This window comes from Muntiacus reevesi, chromosome 2, assembly GCF_963930625.1.
Source record: "Muntiacus reevesi chromosome 2, mMunRee1.1, whole genome shotgun sequence".
NCBI classification, from domain to species: domain Eukaryota; kingdom Metazoa; phylum Chordata; class Mammalia; order Artiodactyla; family Cervidae; genus Muntiacus; species Muntiacus reevesi.
This window is the reverse complement of record NC_089250.1, coordinates 252026067-252037608: the sequence shown is the minus strand read 5'-3', so window position 1 is coordinate 252037608 and position 11542 is coordinate 252026067. Positions and strand designations below refer to the sequence as shown.

At 38.7% G+C, this 11542-nt stretch overlaps 1 protein-coding gene across 1 annotated transcript; it reads right to left on the bottom strand.

Annotated features, from left to right (window-relative positions):
* Window positions 1-301: 301 nt before the first annotated feature.
* On the bottom strand, window positions 302-10475 carry CMTR2 (cap methyltransferase 2). Its single transcript, XM_065925711.1, has 2 exons — window positions 10185-10475; window positions 302-6337 (listed from the first exon to the last, which is right to left on the bottom strand). Exon 2 carries the CDS (start codon window positions 6316-6318, stop codon window positions 4018-4020), a length of 2301 nt encoding a protein of 766 aa, XP_065781783.1. The 5' UTR covers window positions 6319-6337; window positions 10185-10475; the 3' UTR covers window positions 302-4017.
* Between the last annotated feature and the right edge of the window lie 1067 nt (window positions 10476-11542).

Sequence of the window (11542 nt, the reverse complement as noted above, 5' to 3'; positions counted from 1 at the left end):
TTTATGTAAACATAAGCAGATTACACTTTTACAGAAAATTTTCAGTTGAGTGAAACCAAATGCTAACCTATGCTCACTGACGGGTAATTTCCAAATATTTTCACTAAAATATTTCATATTCATTAAGAAAAGCTGGTATTTTCCATATTTGTGGTTATAAATCAAAATGTTCCAATATAAACTTGTGCTTATCTAAAGATAAGTTACCTTCATTTTCTGTATTGGCCAAAACTAAGAAAAGACAACAGAATGAGGAGAAAAATTCCTTATTAAAAACTTTAATGTAAACTGTTTTATATAAAGTGTACACTGATTAGAAATACAAAATCATAAATTTATCGAGGATTATTGTTTTAACCACATGCCCTAAAACATGCCAAGATATTTTAAGTGACTATATGCAGTATCAAGCTTTTAGCTTTTTGTTACTTGGCCATTAGGCCAACCAGAAAAGCACCTACTATCCAAACAGAAATTTATTTGGGAACCGTGAAATTTTTGTTTTATAGTTAATTCTGCTAAGATCAGCCAGAAATGAGTTTTAATCTAACTTAAGAAAAAAAAAAGGTGGGGAGAGACCTATTACCCAATAATTGAGTCTCTTTGCAGTAGTATCTATGTGCAAATATTCAGCCAGGTCCTGCAAATCTGTAGTACCATCTATGTATAATAATTTTTCATCATTTTAATAAAGGATATACTAGATATTACTTGGAGAAGGAAATGGCAACCCACTCCAGTACTCTTGCCTAGAAAATCCCATGGCCAGAGGAGCCTGGTGCCCATGGGGTCACAAAAAGAGTCGGACATGACTGAGCGACTTCACTTAGATATTACTATATTAAATCTAAGTTTTGTTCAAACTGTATTAAAACAGATTACAAAGGGAATTTAAGATCTAATTATAACAGTGTAATTAATGGTTTTATTTTTTTATTAGGTTTCCCCAGTGGCTCACCAGTAAAGAATCTGCCTCCTGCAACACAGGAGATGTGGCAGGAGGCACGGGTTTGATCCCTGGGTCAGAAAGATCCCCAGGAGAAGAAATCCAGTCCAGTATTCTTGCCTGGAAAACCCCCTGGACACAAGAGCCTTGTGGGCTATAGAATATAAAAATAAACAGAAAATCTCTCATGCTTTGGTTAAAATCTTTATAAGCATGTACTGGTTTTATAAAAAGTAATAATCATTTATTGCTTAAAATGACTCAAAAAACTGAAACAAAATTAAAACATCTCCTTTTTCTTACTTTCATCTTAAAAAGCAAAAATACACTAAACAAAATACATTGCCCTTTGTAAAGAATCAATGAAAAATATTAAGTATTTAAACAAGAAAAATAAGAATTTGATTGGGTTTATAATCAACACTTTCATTCTAAAAAGTGAGGTAATAACTAATTTTATATACTCACACCACAGTACCTTAACAAATGTTAAAAATACTCAGTTAAATATCTGGAAATAAAAGATAAGGTTTAAATATTTAAAAGGACTTGTATTCTCATCAAAGATTAAATAAAATAACAAAAGTATTTTTTTCAACTCTCCTAGTAACTTGTTACTTTTGTTCCACTTCGATATCTTTGGAGTAGAAAAAAACTTTTAATGCAAATCTCTTTAAACAAAATAATGACTAAAAATGGAGAAAGACCACAAATTTGGATTTTACATTGACTCAGAAATTTTCAAAACTTTGACATTAGCATGATATATAAAAGCCTCCACTAAAATACAAAACTGACTTTTTCCTTGGAAAACATAAAACAATATTGAAGAAATTAAGTGTATTTTAAGACCACTTTCTCTGAGTTTGTCAGGAAACACATCTGTGATGATTAAATTTTATGGCTGTTAAAAATTCTTTTCAAAAAGCAACACAATTAAGTTAAAATTTTCAAGACCCCCCCCCCCCCCAAAATTTTAATAACAGAAAATACTACCTTGATAACCTACACAAATCGTCTCATCTTATGGTCTTCCTCTATTTTCTTATTCGTTTCTCAGACATTATTTTTCCTTCCCTTTTTCTCAGAGCAATTTCTGAAAATCACTGGTACCTGTCAGCTACACCTCGTTCAACTGAATCTTCCATGAGGTTCTATCTCACCTCAAGAGCAACTCTGAATTCAATAAGCCATATGAAAAGCAACTGATCCCAAACACGGATTAAAAAACAAATACATTCTAGTATACACCAGTATGTTACATATCCCAACACAGGTTAACAGTAAAAACAACTAAGCATTCAATACTTATTTGAGGGGCTTAAATTAAAAAGTTCCTGAACCGGCCGTATCAGAACCTGGCCGTAAGCTTTCACCTTCATTCTAATCAAATAGTTAAAACAGGTAAAAATAAACTGAGTCACTGTATTGGACCCCATCAACCAAGGCATAAAGTCTATTTAAGTGCAAAATGGTTTCCCAAGAGTGGTTTTTAATTCTCTCTTGGTAACCAATTTTCTATCAGATGTCTACTATTACACAACTGTAACAGCTTTCATAAAGTCACCAGTAGGAAATCACATTTCTTTCAGAAATCTACCTCAAACACTCACATCCTCCCTGTCAAGAACTAAATATAACCTCTTCCTCTGTCCCTTAAGTATTCCATTTCTTTCCTGAAGTAGAGCTTCTGTAAATATTGCAACATTAAGGAATAAATTTTAATGAATACAAATCAGAGAAAATGAAGGAACATTAGCTTCCATTAAAGCTTTCCTTAAAAAAAAAAAAAAAAAAGTGTTTCCAAGTTATATTTTTTAATTCCCCCATGATTCTCTTTAAAAGAATGAACACAAAATTTCTCTGCTAATGACTTTATTCATGAATCTATAATGGAACTCAAAATAGCAAAGAACATGAAAAACTTCAGGTTAATATTTGTCAACCAAATACATCAAAGAATATTTATATAACTAACAAATATCTCTAAAATGCACATGTGAAAATACAAATATTCTTCACCTTGTGGAATTTCAAAGTAACAAAGATCTGCTTAACATAGCTGGCCATAATAGCCCAATTATACTGACAGATATATATAATGCAAAAGAAATCAATGTACCTGAAAAATAAACATCACATGGTTAATCTTTTGGTAAAGTGCTACTTTCATATGGAAAAAAGGATTTATAAAGATTACAAAAAGTTCATGTTATACCATCATTCTCAAAGTGCCAAAACTTCTCAGTATTCACTATGTTCATCACATTTGTATGTCCCCAATGAGAGACCATAAACATTATTTTGCAATCTTTTTGTTCACACATTATTTCCTGGAAGCTAAAAATCACCACTCCATTGCTAAATGAAACTTTTCACTCATATAAGACTGTTTTAGACACAGTAATTCTTCATTGTTTTAAATATGATCTTTGGTTTAAAGCTGTCCTGATAGCCTTTCTAGTTGGACTGTAGTTAGTAAAATATTTATAAAACAGTACAGTAGCTTCATTTGAACCACAAAAGTAAATTGGATCAGTGGCCTAAACGCAATGAATGGCATGTATCAAGATGTCTAGAATGATGAGTTCCCCAAATTAGTAACTGATAAGGTCAATATCAAAGGAAATTAGTATTGCTGAGGAGTGGCTCATCTCTTTTCACCAAAGACTTCTATCAATTCATAACAGTATTAGCCATTGAGAGAAAATTAGTTGGAAAAAAAATCTAACCTGAAGGCACACAGGTGCAAATCTTAAGCAGATAAATAAAACCAACTAAACTGCATATGCACACATGGGTATGTCCAAGTATATACACACTTCTCTGTGTGAAGTTGAATACCAGCACTATGTATCTTCTACCATATAGGAAGCTCTATGCCTGTGTGTGTATATACCCTAGAGGACAGACTAGCTGATGGGTTTTCCAGAAAAAAGTGAGACTTTAAATGATGTAAAACTTAGCCTTTCTTCAAAACAGAAGGTTTTAAATTAATAGCAAAGGAATGCAATAACAATGGAAACTGTAAGAAGCCATCGAGTTAAATCTCAGGAAGGACAAGATCAACTTCATAACTGAAGGCTGCTGACGATTTCTTCTCTCTCCCCTTGAATAATCAAATGCAAATACCTTTTAGCAATGGCAGCATTCAAATCCCACAAAAAATCAAGTAGTGCACCATTAAGGAGCACCTCCATTGGCACAAACTGTAAAACCTGCTGGGTTTCCTCAGTGTTAACCAAATCTCTCAACAATTCATTCACATTTTGCAGATACTGAAAAACTGGGTTTGGAAGATCCTGATAACCAACACAAAGCAGGACTGCACAAGTCTTCAGGGGCTCAGAGGATATGGGACAAGAAAACGTGATGAATCTAAAACAGCTGTGGAGTACAAAGATCAAACCAGCCATAAACCTTGTAAAACAAGAAAGTATAGGCAAAATCATAACATCTCCTGTATGAAGCTGTTGCAATGAATGTAGTATGCAGTCCAAAAATAATTGCTGGTAAGTGGGGTCTCCATCATGAAGCAATGAACAGCTAAAAGTCATGAGTGCAGCTGATTCCAAGAGTCGAACTTCCAATGGTACGTGCATTTTGATATTATGGAGAGCTGGGAGACCCACTAGCAGGCACTTTATCTGGGTGCTGGGTTCTTCATCCTGATGATCCTGAAGGCACTTGGTAAGGCTAAACAACTCAGAAAATATCAATTCTTCAGAAAAAACATGACAAGAACAACAATGCTGCTGTTTTGGCCTAAACTTAAGATCAAAATTCAAGGCTCCTCCTAATGACTTTTCAACTGCTTCATTAAGAGCCTTTAAAATCTCACCATCACAGAAAGGAGAACACTTTACCTTTGGCAGCTTCTTTCCCTGTAAAACCTGCCATAAGTGACACTCAAGATTGAAAGCTGTCCCTTCCAAAACAGAACTTTGCCCAGGATGATATGTAGCATGCTCTTCAGCCCAACTGTTGAAGTACCCTTTGGCCACCTTATCTTTCCAGGAAAGGGTTTCCAGCATTTTCCTTTCATTGTAGGTTTTAAAATATTTGTTTCTATGCCCAAACCATTTTGTATTTGTACTACAGCCAATGTTAGATTTTTTCACTAGCCAGTTATTTCTGGAAAGAGGCTTCAGTTGAAACTTTTGCATGAAATACTGAACAGCATAGTCCCTTAAACTATTCAACTTTGTTTGTTCCCCTTTCCCCATGTACTCAAACAGACGAATGTTCTCAGAAATAGTCTCTAGTTGGTATTTATGAAAGAACATGCAACATTCTTCATGTTTTCTAAGGAAAGATTCTGGAATCATGTGATGGGGAAAGAGAGCTTTCTTGGTCATTTCAGACCCAAAATTCAGCACCATCTTAGATAAAAGAGGATAGATTGTCTCTCTTCCCTTATAGTAGAGACATACCACATAGACTTCTGAGTTTCCTGCCTTGCTAGTAGCTGGTTTGAAAACATGAACTTGATCAAAAGAACAGTTTAGTAGGTACATAAGATTTATGGAACAATGTTCAAACAAAGTAAACATCTTCAGAACAAAAGAGCCACCATTTCCAAGGGTCATCAGAGCAGTGACAGCTTCACAGTAATGCAAACAAGAGACTAAAGCTTCTTGTTCACCTGGGTTTCCTTGGCAATCAAAACTTCCATCTGCAGTGATCAAGTGAATGGTACCCATACTGCTTATGAAATTCTGAAGTCCAGTCAGATATTTCAAGGTCATGATATCACCAGTGTTATCTGGACCAAAGTACCAGCAACGCAAGGTATTTGCAATAAGTCGGTCATCCATAATCATCGTAAGATTGTCATTTGCCTCATGGTAAGGATTCAGAGTATTAGCTACCCAATTCCAATCACATGGGAATCGGCGGGATTTTAAGTAGTGATTGAGACTAGCTATAAAAGCTCCAGGAGCTTCACAAAGGTGTAGAGAATTCAGTTTTCCATTCTGAAAAGCTTCCTGTGGAATAAGTGGAAAGCTGCACAAAATTTCATGAAACTTACACCATGCTTGAGTACAAAGTTCAGCATTTACAGATTTTCTCACATGAGAAATTATTTTCCCAGCTTTGTTAGTGAAAGCCGTGTGCTCATGCCACTCATCCAATTTCTTATCACTCAGTAGGTTTTTCACTTCATTTAGGGAGTTCTTCAAATCAAGGAATGCACTGAATTCCGTGTGGTCACAGGTGAAAATCTCACTGGGATCTGGTAACTGCCACTCATTATTAAGTGGTTTGCCATAAGAAAAGTTCTTGGCAAAGAGTTCAAAAACGTCAGCAAGAACATCTGGGCTGAATGTCTCAGAACTTGAACCCAGTGGTTGCTTTCTGCACTTACTCATTTTCAAATCAAATTAAAATCTAGAAAAAGAAAACACACAATTAAGTGAATCAAATTTTATTAGTGAGTGAAATCTAATCCACAGCAGATGACCACAATCATGACAAATCACATAAAATAGGTAGACTAATGTGAGTACAATTCATTATATATTGAGGCAATATGGAATAAAGAAAGAATAAAAGCACTGATGTCCAATAAACCTAGGTTCAAATTCCAGTACTGTTATTTACAGCCTAGTAAAGTGGCCATGGGCAAATAACTTTACATCAGTTTCTTATTTAAAAACTTAAGGTATTATTTTTTAAGATGAGGATGAAACATGTTAGCATACACAAAAGAACATTGACCAGTGAATGGCAGCTCCTATTACCAAAGTAATACACCTAGTTCCTCCCCAAAGTTCTGTACCCACGGCTGAGACACCACCCACAGGGACCCAAACACACGCTTAGAGGAAGATTTATCTTTTTGCTCAAACTACTAACAAGTGACTTCTAGCTCGTTTTTTTTAGCTCCCTCCAAATCTCACTTCCTTCCAGGAGAGATTCCAGCACCTGAACCCAGCACCGCTCCTGCTATGACCTCTCTGCCCCCACCCACTCAAACTCACCTATGAGGACTGCCAAGTATGTCCTCTGTCCAGGTTTGACTCCTGCTAAGTCATGCACTTTGGTGGTACCAAATCACCTTTACAGACCACCCACCAGCAAACACCCATCACCATACTACTTGTCAACTGTGGTGAACTTGACAGGTTAGCCTCTCGCTCAACGCTGAAACTGACCTATAGTTCACCCTGGCATGTCTCTAAACTTCAGATTCCTGCCTCATAAGGTCGGTCAGACAGCTCCATGTTTATTTATATTATAAAATATTATCTTTTTATTGCCACAAAAACTTAATATACTTTCATAGAATAATTTTAAACTGAAGAAATATCCTTAATGAATATATAAATTACAAATAGTCACTCTACATCCTGTGCTATAACACTGTCTAAGAAACCAGAAACATCTGTCCACTGGAAATGGAAAGGGGTGCAAGTGAAGGAAGCAAGGCTTAATGACATAATGTTGAAAAAGTTCTAAATTCCAGCAGAGACAGCAATGAGTATTAGATGGTACTTGTTGGCACAGTGTTAATCAACAGGTGCTTCAGTTCATGACTTCTGGGCTTATTTAGTATATTCAATACATTCTACATCAGTATGAAGATTAAAACAGGAGATAAAAGACGAGTGAGCACCACAATAAACAGTAACAACAGAAGACTGTATTCCATTAGCATTTACTTTGTACTCAAAATACTTTTTCATCCTTTTATATTTTGTTTAAATTACTTACAAGTCTGTCTGTGCCATTCCGTGCTCAGTCGCTCAGTTGTATCTGACTCTTTGCGACCCCATGGACTGTAGCCCGCCAGGCTCCTCTGTCCATGGGGATTCTCCAGGCAAGAATGCTGGAGTGGATTGCCATGCCCTCCTCCAGGGGATCATTCAAACCCAGGGATTGAACCTAGGTCCCCACCACTGCAAGCAGATTCTTTACCGTCTGAGCCACCAGGAAAGCCCAAGAGCTTGCAAACTTCCTGAAGTAACAATCACCTTAGTCATTTCTGTTTGCCACACTATATTTACCCCAAAATTGTGGATAACAGTCACAATAACCTATTAATGTATTTTTCTTACCTTAGGTCTATTTTTTTTTTTTACTGTTAGACTATTTAGACAATATCAATGTATGACAAAACCCACTGAAAAATAAAAAATAAAAAAAAAGAATATTTAGACAAATTTCTGACAGAAAGCAAAAAGGAAGCATTTTCACATTCACTAAAATTTTAATTAAAAGTAAATGCACGAGGACTACAACAAGTTATTCTATCCTAATTCACACTTTGCTTACTGGAAACTGCAACTTTTAGATTTCAACTATATTCTATTTTGGGAAAAGTCTGACTTTAGTCATTAACTTCACATACCAATTAATGGCTGTAAGTAAGCTCTGAAATCTTACCTAAGCTAATACGTAATTACTTTCACAGGAGAACAGCTAAAGTGGTTCAAACAGTCCACTGTTCTTCCCGCCTATACTTGTGGAACATGAACCAAAATTATATATTATATATTTTTATATAAACTGTATATCATGTTGAAAAATGCTCAGGTTGACAACACACAACTTATCCAAACATTGTTTCCTACAAATTCCCAGAATCCAACTGCTTCGCACTCACTCCAACTACCAAACTTCTGATCAGAAACACGTATCAACTCTCTTCTGAACTACTGGCACAGCTGTCTCACTCCTCTCTTTGCTTCTACCCTTGCCTCCGCCATTCTATTCTGAAACACACTCACCAGAGTAACTCTGAAAAACCTTAGATTGTAGGGCTGCTCTGCTGTCACGGCTCCCCGTTTCACTCACAGTAAGTGCCAAAGTCTTTACAATAGTCTACAAGGCCCTAGAAGATGTCTGTTCTCCAGCCCCACCCCATGGCTAACCTAATTTTCTCCTACTACCCCTTTTTTTCATTGTGTTCCAGCCCCACAGGCTCTCTTGCTGTTCACTTAAAAGCCCAGACACACAGCAAGGGGAGTCTTTGGACAGTCAGTCCCTCCACCTGGAATGCTCTTCCCTTCCCTTATCTCCTTCAAGAATTTACAAAATGGGGAATTCGTGTAGCTCTATGGCTGATTCATATCAATGTATGACAAAATCCACTGAAAAATAAAAAAATAAATTAAAAAAAAAAAGAATTTACAAAAGTGTCATTTTTTCTGTGAAGCCTTTGACATTCTAATTTAAAACTGCATCTTCCATTAACAATGGTAAAGGTAAGAACTTTGCTGTCTTTTCCTATGACACTCTTTCCTTCTAACATGTGAAAGTGAAAAAGTGAACGTGAGGTCACTCAGTCGTGTCTGACTCTTTGAGGCCCCCATCGACTGTGGAGCCTACCATGGAAATTTTCCAGGCAAGAGTACTGGAGTGGGTTGCCAGTTCCTTCTCCAGCGGATCTTCCTGACCCAGGAGATGAACCCAGGTCTCTGGCATTGTAGGCAGACGCTTTACCATCTGAGCCATCAGAGAATTTACTTATTTATGTTTACTATTTTTTATGTCTTCCCAAAACTACAACCTAAGCTGCAATGGGCAGGGATCTTTGTTTTCTTTACTCACTTATTAAGAAGTTAGAACAGTACACAGAAAGCATTCAGTAAGTATTCATGGAATAACTAAAGGTATTTCAGACTAGCCCAAAAGACGTGCCTCTGATCAGGTTCTGAATATATAAGTCTTAGCAAAGAACTTCAACATCACTCTAGCACCTCACACAAAACAAAAACAAAAATGCATATGGTTTACGAGATACAAGGGAAAAGTTTTCAGTATGATCCTCTGGAAAAGGTTCCTCTGTCCCTCTTATGAAGCACTCCATAGAGCTTTGTGGCATCATCATTCTGCTACGAGGGTTAGTATTACCATTGTTGTTTTGCAGAATTGAGTAGGAAGTCATGTACCCCCAGCCCAATGCCACGAAGGGAATACCCGCAAAATCACCGGCCTAACACAAAGTCTCATTAATAGCTGTTACTCCCCCAGTTAACACTTGCAAAGAAATTTTAGAAGAGGTGCCAACAGCTCCACCTCCTCACAGCAACAGCGAAAATAATGCCTACTGTGTATCCAGCGCCTTACTTTGCGCCAGGGGCACCCCAAATCTCATTTCCTCTAGGTAGAAATTAAGTCTCAAGTTTCATTCGAGCGACCCAGTCCCTGACCCGGAGGAAACTCAGCCCAAGCCTCTGCCTAATCCACTGGAAAGTCGAAGACCCGGGTTCGGAAAGTGGGCCTGAATTACCTTCGCTCACGCCCACCTCAGCCCCCAGAGTCTAGAGAGGCTGCGCTTCACTCGCTCTCCTCACTCAAGGAGGGCATTCTCCACTTCCACTCCTGGGGATGATTCCCAAGAGCATCGCTACTGCAGGTCTTCTGAGCCCTGGCACAGGGATGGGAGGTGGCGCGCCGGAAGATCGAGAAGGAGGCAGGAGCGGCCCTAAGAACACGCAGAGCGGAAGCACAACTACAGCCCGAGACTCCGGCGCGAGACTCCGGCGAACGGAGGCCCAAAAACCCTAACACACGCACTGCGCGTGCGCCTCAAGGCTGAGCTGGCGTCTTACGTCAACGTTACGCACGTCGGCGAAGCTCGTAAGAGACCTCTGCTCTCTCGGTTTCGTTTCTCCGCTGGGTGCTGAATCTGGGAAGCGCCAGCCTCCCGCCCAACGGCCGCTATGGCAACTGCGCGCTCAAACCGAGCGTCCTTTGGCCCCGCCCCCCGAGGGTGGAGGCGTGGAATGGGGCGAGGACAACCTGTCCCGGACACGCTGGCCCCGCCCACCTGGGCCCTGGACGCCCGGGGTTCTCTCGCCTTGGGGTAGTTTAGCTCTTAGCAGAAAGAATGAGGTTAGAAGAAAATGAGGTTAAAAAGCCAAACTAAGGAAACTACAAAAATACTGTTATCATGACATACATATATTTATAAACGAGTAAAACAACCTCCCTTCTAGATACCATATTAAAAAGCAGACATTACATTGCCGACAAAGGTCCGTCTAGTCAAGGCTAAGGTTTTTCCAGTGGTCATGTATGGATGTGAGAGTTGGACTGTGAAGAAAGCTGAGTGCCGAAAAATTGATGCTTTTGAACTGTGGTGTTGGAGAAGACTCTTGAGAGTCCCTTGGACTGCAAGGAGATCCAACCAGTCCATCCTAAAGGAGATCAGTTCTGGGTGTTCATTGGAAGGGCTGATGCTGAAGCTGAAACTCCAATACTTTGGCCACCTCATGCGAAGAGATGACTTATTGGAAAAGACTCTGATGCTGGGAGGGATTGGGGGCAGGAGGAGAAGGGGACAACAGAGGATGAGATGGTTGGATGGCATCACTGACTCGATGGACATGAGTTTGAGTAAACTCCGGGAGTTGGTGATGGACAGGGAGGCCTGGTGTGCTGCGATTCATGCGGTCGAAAACAGTGAGACACGACTGAGCGACTGAACTGAACTGAAGACAAGCTCCCCGGAGAAGGAAATGGCAACCCACTCCAGTACCCTTGCCTAGAAAAATCCCATGGACAGAGAAGCCTAGTAGGCTACAGTCCATGGGGTCGCAAAAAGTCGGACATGACTGAGCGACTTCACTTTCAGTTTTCATTTTC

What these genes read in the sequence shown, in the direction of transcription:
- CMTR2 (XM_065925711.1), bottom strand. Translation starts at nt 6,318, where the DNA reads ATGAGTAAGTGCAGAAAGCAACCACTGGGTTCAAGTTCTGAGACATTC.